The sequence below is a fragment of the Diaphorina citri genome, unplaced genomic scaffold (assembly GCF_000475195.1).
Source record: "Diaphorina citri unplaced genomic scaffold, Diaci psyllid genome assembly version 1.1 scaffold1350, whole genome shotgun sequence".
Taxonomy (NCBI): Eukaryota; Metazoa; Arthropoda; class Insecta; order Hemiptera; family Psyllidae; genus Diaphorina; species Diaphorina citri.
Window position 1 is genome coordinate 81,382 of NW_007378778.1, and position 22,276 is coordinate 103,657.

Below are 22,276 nucleotides of genomic sequence, written 5' to 3' on the forward strand. Positions count from 1 at the left end.
ATAACGTAATTTCTCCTATTGCATTTCACCAACTTTCTTTTTATCCCCTACCAGCCAATCATCTTAACAGCCCTGTTAAGCCTATAGTCCTATACCTACAAATGAAATAGAATAACAGGCGGTTAGCTTAACAGGCCTTCTAAGGACTGAAATTTTTTTGGTGAAATCCACCCTAAGAAGTGACGTTATTCCATGAGATGTTTGATATCACCATGCTCCGCCATGTAACATCTATTTCAGGCCAAGTCTGCTAGGTGTGGTAGTTTCTGCTTCAGCTAGCTTTTGAGATTTTCTAGCAGACATTGTTGAGAGTGTTGTTTCGAAAACTGAAAAACAAAATTATCAAAGATATTATTATTTTTAATTGAATGTAACAAGAGTCCAGCACATAGAGGAAATCTTATATTATAAAATCAAGATCCATTCACTCATTCACATTCACACACTGATCGCTCAATCTCCTGAACCACAACACCTAGAAAGCTGAAATTTGGTAGGAACATTCCTTTTATGGTCTAGGTGTGCAATAAGAAAGGATTTTGCAAAAATCTAAACCGATCTTGAGATATGATCAATTTTTGATCACTAAAATCTCCATAAGAAATACACAGAGTGCAGAGACTGCGGGAGAGAAATGTTCCGCTCTTGACCAATATTTTGAGTTTCATTTGTTTTTAGTTTGATAACTATGCAGCTAATAGGGAACACACAGCACAACCGTATTTTTTATTATTTTCTACAAGTTCGGCCATGCCTTTTCTACAAGTTTGGCCATGCCTGCGGATGAACTAATGGGATTCCAGAGTGAAGTGACGGAATTTAGATAGTATTCTCGATAAAGTTAGGGCTTGGTGAGGCCTTCAATTACCCTTAAAGAAGCACCTAACAGGAAAAAAAGCCCCTAGATTTTATTTTCAAATACCCAAATGTCCAATATGAATAACATTAGGCAGATATACAGAGTAGGCCATAATTCCATCTGTGGTTGAGGGATCAAGCTCAAACTTGTACCAAAGTACTAAGTTTTTTAAGACTTTTGATATGCTGTATCACAAGTAGGGGGTTCTCATTTAAGATTTTAAAGTTGGACCCCCTGGGACCAATCCTGGCTCCAGACAAAATTTGGCAACTACTTCAAAAAATGGCGTTTGAAAAGAAAAAAACACTTCTCTAAATTTCAGCTTCTCATCTTTAGCCGTTCAAAAAATATTCAGGGGTCCCCCAAACTTTATAAGTCCACAACTCCACATATAGTCGACGCCGCCGATCGATGTCGACTGAAACCATACGATACCTCGACAACATAGATTCACCTCGTCGATCAACGGGGTCGACTATGCGTGGACACAGCTTTATGAAGCAATCTCCTCGCCCGAGTAGGTATCACACTAGGCTTGTACACCGGTGGTCCTGGGTTCGATTCCCATCATGGTCTCATTGGTCTCAATACGGGCATGTTTAGCCAAGTAGTAACGAGCTTGTTTCCCATGCAGAAGGTTCCAAGTTCGATTCCCATCAGCTACGAAAAAAAGGGACAGGTTTGATAAAGGGAACTGTAACAAATTTTATTCTTCTCTAGTCTCTCATTCTATTATTTTTCAATTTTTCATCCTGCTCTTTTTCTCTCTACTCTGTTTGATATTCCAGGTTTCCGTGCTAGGTCTCCTGCAGGACGTGAATCAAGTGAAGAATAGTCGACGCCACCGATCGATGTCGACTGAAACCATACGATACTTCGACAACATAGATTCACCTCGTCGATCAACGGGGTCGACTATGTGTGGACACAGCTTTATGAAGCAATCTCCTCGCCCGAGTAGGTATCACACTAGGCTTGTACACCGGTCACCGGTGGTTCCGGGTTCGATTCCCATTATGGTCTCATTGGTCTCAATACGGGCATGTTTAGCCAAGTAGTAACGAGCTTGTTTCCCATGCAGAAGGTTCCAAGTTCGATTTCCATCAGCTACGAAAAAAAGGGACAAGTTTGATAAAGGGAACGGTAACAACATTCTATTCTTCTCTAGTCTCCCATTCGACTGTTTTTCATCCTGCTCTTTTTCTCTCTACTCTGTTTGATATTCCAGGTTTCCGTGCTAGGTCTCCTGCAGGACGTGAATCAAGTGAAGACATCAGCTACGAAAAAAAGGGACAAGTTTGATAAAGGGAACGGTAACAACATTCTATTCTTCTCTAGTCTCCCATTCTATTATTTTTCATCCTGCTCTTTCTCTCTCTACTCTGTTTGATATTCCAGGTTTCCGTGCTAGGTCTCCTGCAGGACGTGAATCAAGTGAAGACTGAATGCGAGGATCTGAAGCAAGAACTGGGTCGCGTACATGAGCTTAAGACTCAGATCAGCAAGGACATGCAAAGTCAGGTAGGTAATGTTTTTTTTTCCGAGTCTAGCGGAGAAAAACCAGCAGCACGATGGTCACCCGTCCAAATATAACCATACGCAACGTTGCTTAACTTCCGTGATCTATTAGGAACTGATGCATTCAGTGTGCCATCTCCACTAGCTATTTTTTTTTTTTTTGTTTCTTTTTCTTAAGATGGGTGTTTCACCGCCGTTTTTATCAATAAACAATTGCTACATTAGACGCATGTGGTCTGTGTCGTAGCATGCCCAACCCGTAGTATGCCTCTCATCAGATGGGCGAGAAAAGACACAATCCTTCCTATTTAGGTGCTGGGTCAACACGAGAACATCAGAAAGTAACCCGTTGAAATATTTGCAATTGAAAAACGAGTTAATTTTTTTTTTTTTATGGCGGGATTCAAACTCGGAACCTTCTGCATGGCAAGCAAGCGCATTACCACATTAACCGAATTCGCTGTAGAACCCAACAGAATTTATTTAAATTTGTGTTTCCAGGTGTATGTGGTAAATGATTTGTTCGCCCAGCTCAGGAGTAAGATCATTAACCACGCTAACAACCTGCAAGCTGTGAGTAAGAAATAGATTTTTTTTATGGTGGGATTCGAACTCGGAACCTTCTGCATGGCAAGCAAGCGCATTACCACTTTAACCGAATTCGCTGTAGAACCCAACATAATTTATTTAAATTTGTGTTTCTAGGTGTATGTGGTAAATGATTTGTTCGCCCAGCTCAGGAGTAAGATCATTAACCACGCTAACAACCTGCAAGCTGTGAGTAAGAAATAGAGAGGCTGTGAGGAAACACCTTATTGACACTATTACTATTGAGAGACAAATCAGGGGTATGCTTTTAGTTTTTAGAATCTCAGGTGGTTGTAGGGCTAGGGTAGGCTCGGCTTGAAAACATTTTTTTTTTTTTTTTTTTTTTTTTTTTTTTTTTTTACAGGGGGGAGCTGTAACTACTAAGGTCTTATCGTCCTGAAATCGCAGAGAAGGAAGACAGGATAGGAGAAAGCCAGCCGTTCCGACAATGAACGTTATCCGTTCAGGATAAAATCCGCCCCGGGCGGGAATCGACGCCCGGGGTGGATTTTAATCTAAACAGACAAGGTTCTTTCTCGGAACGGCTGGCTTTCTTCTATCCTGTCTTCCTTCTCTCTTCGCTTTCGGGACGATAAGACCTTTGCAGTCACAGTTCCCTCAAAAATTGACTTCTTTTTCAAGTCGAGCCTATCCTAGCCTTGTGTCCCACCATCTTTTGAGACAAATGTTGGACTTTTCATATACATAGAAATATTTTTACCTGTATTACTCACTACTCATTATAGTAAATAAGTACATATTAGGTTTTATTATTGGATCTCATTAAAGTCAATAATGTTTTATTCAACCAGCACGGATAGTGTAGGCCCTAGGCAATCACCTGTGTTAAGAAACTACCGTCATGGTTAAAAACTGGACAGTCGCACACTTTTATCACAGTTCAGTTGCACACTTTTATCACAGTTCAGTCGCACACTTTTATCAGTCACATAGGACTCATATCATAGGTATTAGTAGTTTGAAAAAAAAAAGTGCAAAGACATTTGCTCTTAGAAGGTACATTGATAATAAGCAACGTCGAGCGTGGTTGGTATCTGGACGAAAAAATTCCATAAAATCAGATAATAGTTCTTAAAAATACAATATATGTATCTTTTTCAAAGTGACGCATTCGTTATCTGTATTAAAAAAAGGGATTCTTAATGTACCACCTTTTGTAGTCTCAGTTTGTATGGAAGATTGTTTTTCTTTTCTTCTTGTTTGTTTTAACTTCTGTCTGCGTCTTGTCATTAATTGATTTTTTTTATTCCTTTTGTACTTTATCTTTGTTGTTTAGTGAAATGTACTGTTGTACCCTTAATATTTATTACCGTTTGAACTATGACACTCGTATTACTATAGTTAATATTATCTATGGGTATTTTATAGATTTTACTGACGGAAAAATAGCTGTTCTTACGACATAATCGGTTGGCTGGAAGAGCTCACTTAGTGAGAGTCCAGTATAGAAAAAAAACTTGTAAAGACTAGTAATTTCTGTGAGCCAGAAAAGAAGTTCACAGAGATCTGGGTGTACTTTTCGATAAAAAACTTACTTTTAATGATCATGTCCTAAACCTTATTTCTAAAACGAAAAAGTCATCTTCTCTTGTAATCTGGGTAACTAAACATTTCAATAACCCCATCAGTCATACAGTATTATACAACGCACTAGTTAGATCTAGGCTAGAATATTGTTCCGAAATATGGGGAGACCTAGGTATTACCGACACTAATAGAATTGAACAGGTACAAAAATCGTTCCTGAGATTGTTAACCTATAGAAAATACAGACGTTCTCTACATTACAGTGAATCTAGAGAAGTTTACAATCTTACTCCATTGGAACCGAGGAGACTATTTAAAGAAATATGTTTTGTTTACAAATTGTTATGTAATCAGATTCAGTGTCCCTATCTACTTGAACTTATCAATATATTTGCAATCTAATTAGGACCCGTCTAAATCGGAAACCTATGCCAGCCTAGTTAGCTTGGAAGGTTACGCATCTGCCTTGTAATCGCTAGGTTGCAGGTTTGATTCCTGCCCGGCGCGAATTTTATCCTGGTTCGTTCGTTCTCGGAACGGCTGGCTTTTTCCTATCCTATTATTTTTCTCTCTTCGATTTCGGGACGACAAGACCTCAATACTTAATTACAGTTCCCTCTCTCAAACCTCTTTAAGACATAATACTTAATTGATCAGCCAATGACGGAAAATTTTTTCCAATTTACGTAATCATTTGAGGTAAAAAAGTTATTTTTTCGTCGAGATATTTTAAAATAAAATTTAGGATTGCTGTTTATTATAACCACTGTTTTTTTTCTTTATATGAACACTGAATATATTGATATTTCTAATTTCTATGTGGTTTATATTACCCATAGTGACATTACTACTCTGTTGTATTTACTTTATTTCAATGGGGTTAACGTCACTTTAGAACTGAAAGCCCGTTCCCATTTATCGTTCGAAAAAAATCGTGTCATGCATATTGGGAACACTCTCATTTAAATTACATTGCCTACAAGGACATTTTTGTCGTTCAAAAAAAAAAAATCGTGTCGTGTCGTGTGTAGGGGGAACACTCTCATTTAAATTACGTTGCCTACAAGGACATTTTGCGTGGTTCGGAAAGAAAATCGTGTCGTGTGTAGTGGGAATCATTTAAATTATATTGCCTACAAGGACATTCGGGAAAAAATCGGAGCTAGTGGGAACGGCCTTTACAGTTACGGCCTAAGGTACGGATTCTCCCTGATGTATTATACGTGCGAGGCCGAAATCCGCAACGACTACGGTTTTGTCCTGCGGGACAGAAAAGGGTTGGAAATGAGGTTCGTTCTTGGAACGACTGGCTTTCTCCTATCTTGTCATCCTTCTCTCTTCGCTTTCGAGACGATAAGACCTGGATAGTTACAGTGCCCTCTATCAAAACTATTAAAAAAATGTCAAACTTTTTTTATTTCCAATTTAAATAACTAAATAAATGAGGCCTTTTTTAAAATATTGGGATAATAGGTCTTCTTAGTCTTAGCCGACAGTATAAATAAGGTATAAGGTACATATATTAAATAAATTTGCCCCAAGTGAAAATCGAACCCGGAACCTACCTCTCTGACTAGACAGTTCTGGGAGTTGAGGTCCCGATGAATCAAGTTCATGGAATGGAGGTAGGTCATTCCGGCTGCAATGTCCCGGGCAAAGTTAACCCGTTGTCCCCAGGGCAGAGGTTGGCCGGGATCCTGCAGGAGTTCTTTGAGGGTGCCCCCGGCTATGTACTCGGTAACGAGGTTGAGTTTGCGGTCCTTGTAGAGGACACCTATGAACCGAATCACGTTGTGGTGATGGAGAGACCGGAGCACGGCAACCTGAGAGAAACAATGGAGATTATTTATTAACCCATGAGAGCCGAGGTCTACATTAAGACCAAACCCTTCTCCCTTTTTCGCTAATATCTCAGTCGCTCCACGTCAGAGTGCATCGCGGATTTGTCTATTACATAGTTGGAAAACAAAATTTCCTACTATTTTCACCATTATTTGACATATTTACTCAGTACCGGTCCGGAGTTAGAAGCGGTTAAATTTCAGCAAGATCTAATGGAGAAAAAGAAGTTCGTCTCTTATGGTTCAATATCTCCCTTCTGATATCCGCTATGGTAATCTTTAATCAGCATTCGTCTAAGCTGGATCTGCCAATGAATGTTGATTATTATAAAAATGAATTCACAAATAGTGAAGGGTCACAGTAAATAAAATATTAATACTAATATTTTTTTTTATTTATTTAAACAGGTCTTGATTATTGTTCCTTAAAATGTAATGTTATTACCAATCAAATATATAAGACCTTGTTTAGACTGCGAGAGTAAAGGGACTTTTCAGTCCTATGCTGGTAGTATAAACAAGGTATATTCTATTCTATAATAAGTGCTTGGGTGGAAGAGCTTCCCAAAAAAAAAGATGTGTAGGTAAAAAAAAGATGTGTAGGTAGGTACTTCACCACTTTTTTTTGAAGTGATCAGATAAATTTCGTACCTCTTTAAGAAAGTTCTTCTCGGCTTCTTCGTCCACCCTGTATAATTCTTTGAGAACCATCACCTCGCCCGTCTCACGATGCGTCACCCTGTATACTTGACCGAAGAAACCCTGGCCTGAAATAGGAAATAATAAAATGGATTAAGTTTTTTTTTATGTTTTAAAAACTGAGTGTTCCACTGCCGTTTTTATTTCGTAGCAATGAAACAACTGCTACATTAGACGCATGTGGTCTGTGTCGTAGCATGTCCATCCCCCATACCGCAGTATGCCTCTCATCCTCATCAGATGTGCGATCAACTGTTGATTAAAAAAAAAAAAAATATTTCTTGCATGATGGACTAATGAACCATATGCATTTGGGTGATCTTTTTTTTCTTCTTTTTCTTTAAATAGGTTTGACAGAGGGAACTGTAACTGCTAAGGTTTTATCGTCCCGAAAGCAAAGAGAGAAGGAACACAGAATAGGAGAAAGCCAGCCGTTCCGAGAACGAACCTTATCTGATCAGGTTAAATTCACCCCAGGCGGAAATCGAACCCGCGACCTAGCGCTTACAAGGCAGACGCGATACCAAGCTAACTAGGCTGTCGGAAATATTTCTTAATTTTTAAGCTTTTAAAAAAAAACCCTCCTCAGTATAAGAACATTAGCTCTATTTGAGTACAAAGACTAAACAAGGTCTTTGTAAATATTATGTACTGTATTGTGTTGTTAAACCCATAAAATACGCGAGACCTTGTTTAGACTGTTGGGGTAAAAGGACTTTTTAGTCTCATTCGAACAGGATTTTAAACAAAGTATATTCGATATATATTATATTCGATAGGCCGCGGGTTCGATTCCCGTCCAGGCCGGATTTTCTCTTCCATTCTACTTACCCAGCAGAGGTCCCCTCACTAGATCTGACGCTCGGAATATCCTGGACTTACTAGCTTCCACTCTGAAAGATCTGGATCTTGTGCGAGACAAATCACAAGCAGGTCGAAGGGATTTAGGAGGAGAGCTGCAAAAGAAAATCGGATGAATATGGAAAAATTAACACATGAAAAGTCCATAAATAAAAATAAATAAATAAAATTAATAAATGTCTTTTCTTTGTGTTACTCTATCACAACTTTGGTGCTCACTGCAGCATTGTAGGATTTTTCCAAATACATATATCGCAATGCCATACCTCCAGCCCTAGTTGTTGGAGCTTAACCCATTAGCGGCTAGCTTTGCCATATGGCAACACTTGTACTTGTCTTGGTTTTTGCTGGTCCTAGGTGGCAGAACATATTAAGTAACAGGAAATAAAAATCAAAGGGAAAAAAAAATGATTCAGGCGCTAATGGGTTAAACTTGTATCAAAGTACTACTATGTTTTTAAAGACCTGGATAGCCAGCCTAGTTCGCTTAGTTGGTGGCGCGTTTGCCTTGTAAGCGCTAGGCCCCGGGTTCGATTCCCTGGAAAATTTACTTCCAGTCGGAGAGAATCAGTGAACATTAATTTTGATAAACTATAAGACTCTCACGATTAGAAAGAAGTGCTTCTCCTGATAAAACAGCAAAATTTGTTTCTTGGGCGTTGTTGTTTCGTATCCGTCGATAAACTGGAGTTTATAAAAAGTTTATAAAATGGGTCACATTGATGCAATGTACGTAAATTGTAAAGTTGTTGACTATAAATTACACAAACATGTTTACCAGTAGGTATGTATGCTCGGCACAAGATGTAAAGTGTAAAGCTGATGTTATAGGGTGTAAAGCAGTAAAGCAAAATCGATTTAAAATTTTAAAGGAGATTTTTCACTACTCAGCCTAGTTATAACCTGGAGAGTTGAAATTGTTAGGTCACGTGGTTCGTTTTCCGCCCGAAAAATAATACATAATAATAAAAATAAACAGATAAGGTTCGTTCTCGGAACGGCTGGCTTTCTCCTATCCTGTCCTCCTCTTTTCGCTTTCCGGACGATAAGACCTCCGTCGCGTCCTTACAGATTCCTCTATCAAATCCCTAAACAAAAAGCTTCATAACTGTTGTCAAAAAATAGTAAATATACCTACCTATGTAAAAAAAAAAGTTTTACTTCGTTCGGCCAATTTTCCCCTGTAATGGAGCAGTTGCAAATGGGTAAAAATTGTAAATAAATGGTCGATTCCTATGTAAAAAGTTGGGAAAAATCCAAATCTGAGGTCAAGAAAAATCAAAGGGAAAAAAATAATTCAAGCGCTAATGGGTTAAACTTGTATCAAAGTACTACCATGTTTTTAAAGACCTGGATAGCCAGCCTAGTTCGCTTAGTTGGTGGCGCGTTTGCCTTGTAAGCGCTAGGCCCCGGGTTCGATTCCCGCCCAGGCCGGGTTTTATCCTGAAAGAATAATATTCGTTCTCGGAACGGCTGGCTTTCTCCTACCCTGTCCTTCTTCTCTCTTTCATTTCAAGACGATAAGACTTCAGCAGTTACAGTGTTCCCTCTATCAAAATCTCTCTCTCTCTCTCTCTCTCTCCCTCCCTCCCTCTCTCTCCCTCCCTCCCTCTCTCTCCCTCCCTCCCTCTCTCTCTCTTTTCTTTAGGTAGGTACATAGGTATTCTTTAACCACGATCGAATAAACTACGGGCTAAAAAATTCCCGGGGAGGAAAAGAAGAAGAAGAAGAGGAGGATGGAGAGAAGGAGGAGAAGGAGACGAATCAGAAAAAGGAGAAGATTTCCTAAATGGAAATCTTCTCCTCTTCTGTATTGACTTTCAGAGAAGAAGGGAAGAAAATGAAGAAAAAGAAGGAGAAAACATAAAGAGGAGGAAAAGAAAGACAGGAAGAAGAGGAAGAGGAGGAGAAAGGACAGTAAGAATAACAAGCTGGGTCCGTCCCTCCGGGAATTTTTAGCCCGTAGTTTATTCGATCGTGATTAAAAAAAATCAGTACCTATGTACCTACCTAATTTGTTTAATATTCAGATTATTATTATTATTCTTGATTTGATTTTTTGATTTTACTTTCATGTAATGATTTAAAATCAAGACTAGAGCCCGTTCTCCCTTTATTAGGAGAAGGTTAGCTATTCGTGTTCTCCAGGAAACTCGAAGTTTCACCACAGTTGACAAATAGACCTCTAGATGGCGACACAGAATGGAAAACCCAAGGGGAAAGAAAACTACGAGAAAAACACGAAACTTTTTATTTAGCTTCTGCCGTTTTCCTCCAGATTGCGCTAGTTGTTACGCTGAATTGAATATGGAGGGAGAATTTTGCTTACTCTTCTTCTCCTCCTTCTACTCCTCTTCCTCCTCCTCCTCCTCCTCCTCCTCCTCCTCCTCCTTCCTCCTCTTCGTCCCCGAAAAGTGGGGGAGCTGGATTTTCACATTTGGTAGACAAAAAATTTCAACTTGTTTATCGATTGCAAATTGCACGGTTCAAGGGGGCACGGTTAGCCCCGTGGTAACTTGTTTGCTTGCCACGCAAAAGGTTCCGAGTTCGATCCGCACCATAGTATCTAAATGAGAAGTATTGTGCTTCTTCTCGCCCATCTGGTGAGAGGCATACTACGGGATGGGCATGCTACCACACATTATTATGTAACACTTTATTAGAATTTTGTACAATACATTAGGTTCTACAGGTCCCTTTATCAAACCTCTATAGCAGCCTACTGCTGGGATAGAGGAGTTCCCTTAGTTCTATTCGAACAGATAAAACAGCAAGTGACTACCTCCTCTTTTTCTTCCTAGTCATTTCTTATTTGAATAGGGTCGGCGTTTCTTGTCAGTCTCTTCCAGGTTCCAGGTAGTCAGTACTACGAATGCTAAGTATGAGTATGACCTACTCAAATTGGGTTGTTAAATACATAATTCCGCCTTCACCAAAAAGTGCTGGTTCTTACCTTGGTACAGAGGGATTGTTAGTCATGCCCGTACAATATCTATAGGTTACTTGTACCAAGCGTCTCTTCTATTTCGGGACGATAAGACCCTAGCAGCTACAGGTCCCTTTATCAAACCTCTATAGCAGCCTATTGCTGGGATAGAGGAGTTCCCTTAGTTCTATTCGAACAGATAAAACAGCAAGTGACTACCTCCTCTTTTTCTTCTTCTTCTTCTTTTTCTTCCTAGCCTTTTCTTATTTGAATAGGGTCGGCGTTTCTTGTCAGTCTCTTCCAGGTTCCAGGTAGTCAGTACTACGAATGCTCAAATTGGGTTGTTAAATAATAAATAATTCCACCTTCACCAAAAAGTGCTGGTTCTTACCTTGGTACAGAGGGATTGTTAGTCATGCCCGTACAATATCTATAGGTTACTTGTACCAAGCACCACCTGTATGTTTTGCCCCAAGTTTATCATAACTGTACCTATAACTGTTAAGGTCTTTAGTGACAGGGGCTTTACCCTCCATTCAACAGCTTCCTGCCTCCTCATATTACCCTCACCCAGCCTGAGTGGAGCCAGGAAAAGCCAACAGAATGGACTAACCACACACAACATTTGCTTAACTTCAACTGCATTTCAACATGAGTAGGTATTGTGTTGATAATAATCACAATATATAGTTCACATGTTGTGATATCTTTTGTTATTTTCTCACAGCTAAAGCCATACCTTCCATGCCTTACATCACCAAAGTATGGAAAAGTATTTACAATTCCATATTTTGATTTAATTCATCCAAATTCAAAATTCTGCTTTTCCATTGGCTATTACACTTGTAAGATACTTTTCCATACTTTGTTGATATGAGGCACCGTTCTTTTCTTTTCAGCTATTTATTTTTTATTTTTATTTATTATTATTTTTACCTGAGCAGGAAAACCGCTCTAGGCAAACTTCTATAATCAGATCTTTTATCCTACATTCTTTCAGTATTTGTCTCTGAAAAATCCAGAGAAGTATGGCTGGATGTTCAGTATGCTAACACGCTTGCGGAAGAGCAGAAAGAAATGCGCAGAAACGTACAAACACATTAATGTGTTGCCTGCGAGGGAGGTTTGCTCGGGTAATTTGATGTGACGTCATCGTGTACGGGAGCGTATGCCGTGACGTCAAAGTTCACGATTTACCGGTATTTTTTAAATCGATTTATCTCCGGATCTAGGAGTCGTAGAAGAAAAAGAAAAATTCCGTTGGTGCGTTGGTCCTTATTTTTCCTGCTCTATGACTTTGAAACATCACCCAAGTAAGCGCAACTGATCTATTGGGAACGGGACTTTAGTAGTCTACGGTTATGCCTGCCACTCACAGATTGTCTGAACGTGTGTGACGGAAACTCGAGCTTTTTCCGCCACACACGTTCAGACGATCTGAGTGTGAATGGCTGGCATTTTTAGTCTTATTACTTTTCATTTCTGATAGATAGGTGGTGGAAGAATTGTGGGAGTGCATTTTACAGATATTTTGAATGTGAAAATTTTGTATCTCTGACTTTTATTTTTTAGACGGTTTACGGTAGACGGGAGGTACTTTACTTATTTTTCCTTTAAAAAAATCGATAATGTGATTTATTCATGTAAAAGCTGTTTTTTTTAGGCTTTATTTATAGTGACAGGGTTCTCCTAAAGGAGCTCTTCCATCCAACCACTATAATAGGTATGTTTCTAAAACATGCACCTCTGTTTTTCAAATCATGATTGTATTTATGCCGTAAAAAACTTTACATACAACAAAATTATATTGATTCGATTTTCGGAATGAGTTACTAAATTCTGACCATGGTGCTAAAAAAAAAAAAAAAAAACTCTTTTTTCCAAAAATGTATGAACACACTTCTAAGAAGCGCGGGCGGGATTATTGCCTAGGGCATTCTACCATTCTTGTCATTTAAGTTATACATACCTGCAATACTGTGTCCGTAGTATTTCGTATTAGACATTCTACTTCTTGCAGTGGTTTATCTCGTACAGGGGTTCCATTCACTTCGAGAATTCTATCGCCCAGATGAAGGCTCATGAGATCAGCACGGGGGTCCAGTCTGAAAATTCGAGAAATAGGGCCCACAATAATTACCTATCAACGGCGAAAAGCCAGCCTAGTTAGCTTAGTTGGTAGTGCGTCTGCCTTGTAAGCGCTAGGCCGCGGGTTCGATTCCCGCCCGGGGCGGATTTTATCCTGATGGGATAATGTTCGTTCTTGGAACGGCTGGCTTTCTCCTATCCTGTCTTCCTTGTCTCTTCTATTTCGGGACGATAAGACCCTAGCAGCTACAGGTCCCTTTATCAAACCTCTATAGCAGCCTACTGCTGGGATAGAGGAGTTCCCTTAGTTCTATTCGAACAGATAAAACAGCAAGTGACTACCTCCTCTTTTTCTTCTTCTTCTTCTTTTTCTTCCTAGCCTTTTCTTATTTGAATAGGGTCGGCGTTTCTTGTCAGTCTCTTCCAGGTTCCAGGTAGTCAGTACTACGAATGCTAAGTATGAGTATGACCTACTCAAATTGGGTTGTTAAATACATAATTCCGCCTTCACCAAAAAGTGCTGGTTCTTACCTTGGTACAGAGGGATTGTTAGTCATGCCCGTACAATATCTATAGGTTACTTGTACCAAGCTGATGGTAAGACAAACCAAACTCATTAGTAGACTCCAAAGCCACCTGAAAATGCCCAATGTTAAACATTAGTACATATTAGTAATTAATTTTCTTAAGTGTTAAAGCGCCTTAAAAGGGGGAAAAGTACTTCCAGTCTAGTTAGTGTGGTGGGCAGGGCGCCTGTCTTGTAAGCGCTAGGTCGCGGGTACGATTTATAATACATAATAACTCTGCATTGTAAGAAATAACAAAATTACAACAGGGCGTGATTATTGCCTAAGGCAATCTCTGCCATCAAACCTTTACAACTACCACTTAGTCCACGATTTCCGCTCGAGGCGAACTTTATCCTCGACAGATAAGGTTCTGTGGCGCTCACAATAACACTCAACACTAAATATAATCTTACATAGAAAACGCAGGTTCTCGTTTCCTCTCTCAATTTCCATCTCTGAAGTATAAATATTTTTGTGTTTAACCTAACCCTATAATAACACTGGTCACTGCTCATTTCATGACAGCTCCTTTCTGTAGCAATTTTCCATTGACGTGACTTCTGAACGAGTACCAAAGACCATTTTGAAAGTGAAATCAACAATACTTTCTTTATTTTATTCAAAATGGTCTTTGGTACTCATTCAGAAGTCATGTCAATGGAAAATTGCTACAAAAAGACTGAAAATCCAAGACTTACTCAGATATACAGAGGTTAGAGAAGACGGGCGGCGCAGGTTGTGACGTATCCAGAGCCAGCTTGATACCCTGACTACAGTGAGCACTCGGTTGTATCTCCACTAGCCGGATACAGTGAGGTTTCCGCATCATGGGAAATGCGGCATCCTTGGCCCGGCCCAGCGGCTGCATTTGCCGCTTGTAACACAAGCCACTGGAAATCAAATGCATTGGAAATTTATTAATGAACACAATTTATTTTTATTTTATTTTATTTTATTTTTTTACTATTTTTTTTTTTTTTTATAATAGAAAAAATGGAAATTGAAACAATAACACTCGCTGCTACATAAAATTGTTAGGCTGGGGGACGTTAAACAGGGAGTAGACCAGCTTAGTCTGGCTGGGGGACTTTAAACAGGGAGTGTACCAGCCTGAATTCCCCTTGCTAAAGATATAGCAAAGGTTGAGTGTAAAGGGCATCCACTCGTAAAATTTTGTAGCCAAAACCAAATGTCAGCCCCAAGCAATCACCCTAGTTATAGTTAGGACTGATTGAGAGGCTGATGAAAAACGCTGACCCCATCTGTACACAGGAAAAGGCAAAGAAGAAGATAGTCTTATCTTGGGCATAACTTCAACTCGACTCCATACACAAAAAGCACAGTCTGAGGCTTATGTATAGGATCTTTCGGGCAACTGCCCCAAAGGATAGGTTAAGCTTATACAAATCTGGCTATAACTCACCAATACAGAATGGACCTCTCGACCAAAGCATAGGACTCGCCATCTCCTATACAGCAGCTACATGAGGTACATTTGAAACACTCGGGATGAAACTTGTGGTCCCCCACCACCATCACTGGACCACTCATCATCTGGAAACAAACACAATATTTCCTTTATTTTTTCCGTTCAAATTAAAAACAGACTGGACAGCTACCACAGGCAAATAAATTAATACATCCAATATAATGCCATCATTTCAAGAACAACTGGGATTGAATGATGATATTTAAATTATTTAACTTGGAATGGTTTGTTGGTAAAATTTAATATTTGGGAATCCTTTCAAAACAAAGGAAATTTTTACTTTTTATTAAGTACCTACCTACTGCATTACTTATAGCAAATACTATACTAGTACATAATGAGAAAGTATTGCAATCAGCCCAGATTTTTTCATTAGTTTTTGAGTCCATTCAGATTAGACTATGCCAATGGGGTCCTTAGAAGCCCCTTTCCCAAGTAAGGTCTATTAATAGTTCACTGTTTATCACACCCACCTGTCCACAATTCTGACAAGCCTCTCCATATTTGCCATTGTAGTCCTCCTTGCAAAACAGAAGTCCATCTTTCTCAAAGTACCAATTGTCCAGCATAACATCACAGGCTGAGCACCTGGAAAATGAGATAACAATAGGTAGATTTAACAATCATGTTGAGAGAATGTAAATTTCATGAAGTGATAAAATGTATTAGAATATTGTACAATATAACTAAATAGTTCACTAATCTTCAAAAGCACTTTGAAGTTGCATTGACCCAGATTACCCAGATGTAAAAATAAGGCTTTAAAAAAAAAAAAAAAAAAAAAAAAAAAAAAAAAAAAAACACACAGGGGGCTGTTGGAAAAGGTTGGTAGGTTGGTATAAAGATGAAGGTTTAAGAAATAAGCAATTAATTGAAAGGCAGGATGGAGCAAGGGCTTTAATCAATCTACAAGCCTTTTAGGAAATTTGTCTAAATTGACATTTTGTGCATTTTGGAATAGCTGCAAATTATATTCTTACCTAAAACAATCTGTATGCCACTCCTGGCTGAGAGCTTGGACATACTCATCTTCAACAATATTGTTCAAACAGCCCGCACAGGTCAATATCTCTGGTGTTTCACTGTCCTCCATAGTGGAATGATTTGTGGCTTGGTAGATGTTTCACATTGGAATGTCCAAAGCCCTGTAAGAAATAAATCAAATGAAATAATATTTTTAAATATTTCAAACATGTTCATAGTCCCTAGGGCTATTAAACCTTTGATATTTCAGTTGTATCATGCTTGCCTTTCTGCTAGGGTTTCAATCAACTAGCCTCAAAAGAAATACCTTCAAAAACAATGCACAGGTAACCTTTATATTGGTCGCTGAGATATCAAAAACTTTGTGAAATATTAAATGGAAAGTTGATTTCAAGAATAGGTACAGCCCTGGTAACTACCTATTCTACTAAGAATTCATGTATGTAACTACGTAATTTAATATGTAACACCATAGTTTATTATTCTCTTTCCTCTGATATATAACCCATGATAAGGAGTTTCTAGGTAATTTTGTGATTGGTATGACAATAAAACCTACTGAATTCTTTCTTAGATCTACCTATTTCTTATTAGCCACAAAAACACTTGTTACCTTTGTAGCTTACTACCTACTCACTTTGCTTCTGGGTTCCTGAAGCAACAGTGCCACTAAAAACAAAGGACTCACAAGTTTATTATACAAGGAGACAGTTCTAAATTACTAATCAGAGACATGTTATCAAAAATCATTAATTAATTAACTAATCTGGCAATTATTTAATTCAAAAATAAATTAATTAAATTCCGGAATCCAATCCAGATTCCAGTGTTTTGTTGACATTTTTGTGAAGGCTGAAGGCCACCCACTGATAGGAAGCGAGCAAGAGCAAGCATGCAACTTTCCAATGGTTTTAAAAAAGGTTCACAAAAAAACATATGTGTTTGGCTGCGCCCGCGCTACGCCAAACCGTTTTGCTTTGGGAACCACTTTAATCTGTTTGAACATCATTGGCTAGCTCCACACAGTACGTTATCATTTCAAAAACCCGCGAGAGTTTTAAAAATTCAAATAAAATTAAAAAGTAAAAAGATTGCACTGATTTTGCTGGAAAAAGCACTATTTTTTTAAATAACTTCTTGTGAAACGGCTATACCTAGATAGTTTTTTGCTGGAGTCTTCTTTACAAAGAGAAGCATTATTATGAATTCCGCCAATGCCATTACATCTCAGACATCACTGTATGTGAAACCTTCCATTTTTGATCTGGTTGCTCAAGACTCCATGTCAGAACTGATACAACCAGCCTTCAAGAAAGTAATTTATGTAAGTATGAACCTATCTTTCTACTAGGGTAATGAAACTTTGAAACTATATAATAAACAATTGAGGGGCTTGATGGAAAATTGGCGTAAGGTGACATATGCCCTTTTTTCATCCTTGGCCTCAATTTTAGTCTTAGCTTGACAGAAAGAAATTTATCTTGGTAAAAACCACCTGTGTGTTTTGCCCCAAGTTTATCATAACTGTACCTATAACTGTTAAGGTCTTTAGTGACAGGGGCTTTACCCTCCATTCAACAGCTTCCTGCCTCCTCATATTACCCTCACCCTCACCCAGCCTGAGTGGAGCCAGGAAAAGCCAACAGAATGGACTAACCACACACTTCACTTCAACTGCATTTTCAACATGATGAGTAGGTATTATGTTGATAATAATCACAATATATAGTTCACATGTTGTGATATCTTTTGTTATTTTCTCACAGCTAAAGCCATACCTTCTGTTCTTTTCTTTTCAGCTATTTATTTTTTATTTTTATTTATTATTATTTCTACCTGAGCAGGAAAACCACTCTAGGCAAACTTCTATAATCAGATCTTTTATCCTACATTCTTTCAGTATTTGTCTCTGAAAAATCCAGAGAAGTATGGCTGGATGTCCAAGTGGGTGGATGAGTGTTTCCTTGGCTTCAATATCCTGATTCAAAGATTTTGTTTGACTCAATGTGGTATGTGAGCTTTATTTATTTTTTCTTTAACCCATAAGAGCAGAACTTTGTTTTTGTTTTTTTTTTTTTTCTTCTTTTTTTTTGACCTTGCTGAAATTTAACCACTTTCAATTCTAGGTACCTACTGAGTAAATATGTCAAATAATAAAGAAAATAGGAAATTGATAAATGCTCGATGCACTCTGACTTGGAGTGACTGAGATACCTATTAGCAAAAAAGAGAAAAGAGTTTGGTCAAGTTTGGTGTGACTTTAATGTTTGGTCAAGTTAAGGGTTTGGTCAAGTTTGGTGTGGCCTTGGCTCTCATAGGTTGAATTATTTGTAAGGTATTGAATTTAGGATACTGTAGTTGGAAATCTCATGGAAAAGTTGTGATAATATTTTATTTCTTCTTGACAGGTGCATCATTTTCTGAATTCATGTACAAACTACAACGGGTACCACTGCAAGGCAATAGCTCTCTACAGAGTGCCAGACTACCATTGAAACAAGAAATGCTCTCTCTTGTGTGTTTAACTTTGATCCCTCATGTGAGAAATAAACTGGATGATTATTTGGTGTAGTTGGAAATCTCATGGAAAAGTCATTATAATTTTTTTATTTCTTCTTGACAGGTGCATCATTTTCTGAATTCATGTACAAACTACAACGGGTACCACTGCAAGGCAATAGCTCTCTACAGAGTGCCAGACTACCATTGAAACAAGAAATGCTCTCTCTTGTGTGTTTAACTCTGATCCCTCATGTGAGAAATAAACTGGACGATTATTTGCAAACCCAGAGTGAGACTTCTCAACTAACCAAAGTAAGTGTAAACTTGCTGGTATCTTGTTTTGATTTTATTTGAGTCAAAGTCTAGGAGTTGTTCACAGATGCACATAATATGTAAGATCCAATACGACACTACCTGTCAGTAACTACCATACAACACTAACTGACAGGTAGTGTCATATTGGACAACTACAAAGGCAGTAATATGTAAGGCTTAAAGTGTAGATTTTCAATTATTTCTAAACTACAGTTGATACGGTTTGACGTTAGTGCCAGACTACCATTGAAACAAGAAATGCTCTCTCTTGTGTGTTTAACTCTGATCCCTCATGTGAGAAATAAACTGGACGATTATTTGCAAACCCAGAGTGAGACTTCTCAATTGACCAAAGTAAGTAAACTTGCTGGTATCTTGTTTTGATTTTATTTGAGTCAAAGTCTAGGAGTTGTTCACAGATGCACATAATATGTAAGATCCAATACAACACTAACTGACAGGTAGTGTTGTATTGGACAACTACAAAGGCAGTAATATGTAAGGCTTAAAGTGTAGAATTTCAATTATTTCTAAACTACAGTTGATACGGTTTGACGTTGCTTTGCCAGCAGATGGAGTGCATTTCAGACTATGTGGTTCTATGCTTGGAGTTCAGGGTGCCCTCAGCCTTGTTAGTAGAATTGAGGAGCTCTGGTCGAATAGTGACCAGTGACGACATTACCAGTCTAAAAAGATTGTTGATAAATTAGAATCAATGGTAAGTAAATGAGACACTTGGTAATGCTCTGATACCCACAAAAGTTGTGAAGATACACTCTGTCTTACCACAAATAATTCATGATTTGTTTTAGTAAAATTTCCTTTATCCTCCCACTCTCAGTTATTCAGATCTGCCCTGTTCCTGTCGTCTCTATCCCGACTAGTGCATCATCTTCTCTATCTCACCAACCGGATAGAATCTCACTCACCACTTCTAACGCTGTGTGGTGTGAGGTTAACCTATGTACAGGATGAGCATGTAAATACAAATAGGTAAGACTAACAATTTGCCTGCCTTGTTTGTTTGGAAGGTAGAGGTAGAACAGTGCACACTTGTGTTGTACTTGAGTGTTAGGTAATTTGCAAGTTTTACTCCCACCCAGGCCAAACTCTATCTTTAACACATTTTATTAAACATTTATTATGATTAAACGTTTCATGATCACATTTTCTAACACAAATGAGCTCTGATCTCGAAATTTGTCGCGACGACCTATGAACTCAAAGCGAGAATTAAACGTTTCATGATTTCAATCAATCTTTATTAAAATAAATTAATTGTATAGAAATTATAACAAATATAAATTGATCAAGGGTGGGGTTAATGCCTATGTCATTCTCTACCGTTAAGGTTCGTTCTCGGAACGGCTGGCTTTCTCCCTATCATCTCCTCCTTTTTCTTCGATTTCGTGACGATATGACCTCCGTTATTGCAGTTCTCTTTATCAAACATCTTTTAAAAAATTCTAAAAATAAAGCTTGTAATATTTCCAACCATTTCCCGATTTTGAAAATTTGGACCGATTGCAATACTTTCATTACTAGTTCTCCGGCGTTAACCTCACCTAGTGGTTACCTTCCACTCAAGAGTCTATTATTATCAAGGGTGGGGTTAATGCCCATGTCATTCTCTACCGTTAAGGTTCGTTCTCGGAACGGCTGGCTTTCTCCCTATCATCTCCTCCTTTTTCTTCGATTTCGGGACGATATGACCTCCGTTATTGCAGTTCTCTTTATCAAACATCTTTAAAAAAAATTCTAAAAATAAAGCTTGTAATATTTCCAACCATTTCCCGATTTTGAAAATTTGGACCGATTGCAATACTTTCATTACTAGTATAGCTCCGCTATACTGTAGTAATAGAAAGTAAAAATTCTAAAAATAAAGCTTGTAATAAATAATTAGGTATGAAAAAGAAAAAAAATCTTATATAAAACTCCTGCTACCTCATTTTCTCTCTTCAGATTTCTGAGTGCACTCAGCTCTCTCGTTCAAGTGGGTGCACTCAGCGTTCAGCTCCTGCAAACCTGGTACTCCAACTCTGGCGATGACGTCACACTTACCGGTAATGGGGTTGCTCTAGGCATTCCTCCTCCGCCGGGGGCACCCCTGTCTCTTCCGGGGAGTGGGTGCCCCCTATGTAGGGGACGATGCGAGATTCCTACCGTGCTAGCCACTTCTGGGTGAGTATTTTATTATTATTTTAGTTTTTAAAGAGCGTTCTTTAAACTAGAGTTAACAATGAAAATCAGCCAAGTTTGCTTGGTTGGTAGAGCGTCTGCCTTGTAAGCGCTAGGCCGCGGGTTCGATTCCCGCCCGGGGCGGATTTTATCCTGAACGGATATTACATCTCTTCCGGGGAGTGGGTGCCCCCTATGTAGGGGACGATGCGAGATTCCTACCGTGCTAGCCACTTCTGGGTTAGTATTTTATTATTATTTTAGTTTTTTTAAAGAGTGTTCTTTAAACTAGAGTTAACAATGAAAATCAGCCAAGTTAGCTTGGTTGGTAGAGTGTCTGCCTTGTAAGTGCTACGCCGCGGGTTCAATTCCCGCCCGGGGCGGATTTTATTCTAAACGGATATTATAAATTTTCATTAGTAAATGGTTTCTTCAAATTAAATTGAATGGGCCGCGGCACAAAGGCTGAGTGGGCCGCGCAACAGCCAGTCACGGAATGAATCATTTGGATGATACAAATTTCTTGACCCCGCTGGGAATCGAACCCTGATCTCCCGCGTGCAAGGCGAGCGCAGTGACCACCACGCCATGGGAGCTGACAAATAGTAAAATAATAGTGAAAAACAACGTTGCTTAGCTTCAGTGAACTATGGGGAACTGATACATTCAACATGCTATCGCCGCTAGCTACGAAGTTGTTAACATTTCCCGCATTTTTTTTTTTTTTTTTTTTTTTTTTTTCCAATAAATTGTACTACCATGAATTTGTTTAAAATCAACATTACTCATATTAAAAAACGTTTTGCTAACAAGCTTTCCATGAAAAATACATAAAATGTAAATTAATATGTAGTTAAAATAACGCAATTTTCTGAGCTCTCCATAAATACAAAACAATTCGCGGAACGGGAAAAGGAAATTCACTTCCGGCAGATTTGAACTTCGCACAATCGTTCGTGGTATCAAAATTTGAATTTGTAGAATCCTATATTCCAAGAGCTAGGTCGCGGGTTCGATTCCCGCCCGGGGCAGATTTTATCCTTAACAGATAATGTTCGTTCTCGGAACGGCTGGCTTTCTCCTATCCTGTCTTCCTTCTTCGCTTTCGGGACGATAAGACCTTGGCAGTTACAGTTCCCTCTATCAAACCTAAACGAAAAAGAAGAGTCGTTGATAAATGGGTTACTGATGTTTACTATCAATCATACATAACTACGGGCTAAAAAATAATAAGTCAGCTCCCATGGCGCAGTGGTCACTGCACTCGCCTTGCACGCGGGAGACCCGGGTTCGATTCCCGGCGGGGTC

At 38.7% G+C, this 22,276-nt stretch overlaps 4 protein-coding genes across 4 annotated transcripts; 3 read left to right on the forward strand and 1 right to left on the reverse strand.

Annotated features, from left to right (window-relative positions):
• The first annotated feature begins 1,454 nt into the window (after positions 1-1,454).
• On the forward strand, positions 1,455-2,966 carry LOC103515475. The gene is made up of 5 exons (XM_026828173.1): positions 1,455-1,496; positions 1,648-1,683; positions 2,088-2,123; positions 2,198-2,380; positions 2,879-2,966. Exons 1-5 carry the CDS (start codon positions 1,455-1,457, stop codon positions 2,963-2,965), a joined length of 384 nt encoding a protein of 127 aa, XP_026683974.1. The 3' UTR covers position 2,966.
• A 2,738-nt stretch (positions 2,967-5,704) lies between these two features.
• Positions 5,705-16,797, reverse strand: LOC103515477 (LIM domain kinase 1-like). The gene is made up of 11 exons (XM_026828174.1): positions 16,608-16,797; positions 15,967-16,131; positions 15,460-15,574; positions 14,921-15,051; positions 14,196-14,387; positions 13,460-13,564; positions 12,814-12,945; positions 7,885-8,009; positions 7,006-7,121; positions 6,079-6,336; positions 5,705-5,773 (listed from the first exon to the last, which is right to left on the reverse strand). Exons 2-11 carry the CDS (start codon positions 16,077-16,079, stop codon positions 5,705-5,707), a joined length of 1,356 nt encoding a protein of 451 aa, XP_026683975.1. The 5' UTR covers positions 16,080-16,131; positions 16,608-16,797.
• Positions 16,798-17,059: 262 nt separating this feature from the next.
• LOC103515478 (peroxisome assembly protein 12-like) lies at positions 17,060-18,826 on the forward strand. The gene is made up of 4 exons (XM_008480419.2): positions 17,060-17,294; positions 17,871-17,979; positions 18,379-18,533; positions 18,749-18,826. Exons 1-4 carry the CDS (start codon positions 17,172-17,174, stop codon positions 18,824-18,826), a joined length of 465 nt encoding a protein of 154 aa, XP_008478641.2. The 5' UTR covers positions 17,060-17,171.
• Positions 18,827-19,023: 197 nt separating this feature from the next.
• On the forward strand, positions 19,024-20,979 carry LOC103515479 (peroxisome assembly protein 12-like). Its single transcript, XM_026828171.1, has 3 exons — positions 19,024-19,141; positions 19,629-19,780; positions 20,753-20,979. The coding sequence occupies exons 1-3, from the start codon at positions 19,046-19,048 to the stop codon at positions 20,973-20,975; spliced, it is 471 nt and encodes a 156-aa protein (XP_026683972.1). The 5' UTR covers positions 19,024-19,045; the 3' UTR covers positions 20,976-20,979.
• The last annotated feature ends 1,297 nt before the right edge of the window (positions 20,980-22,276 follow it).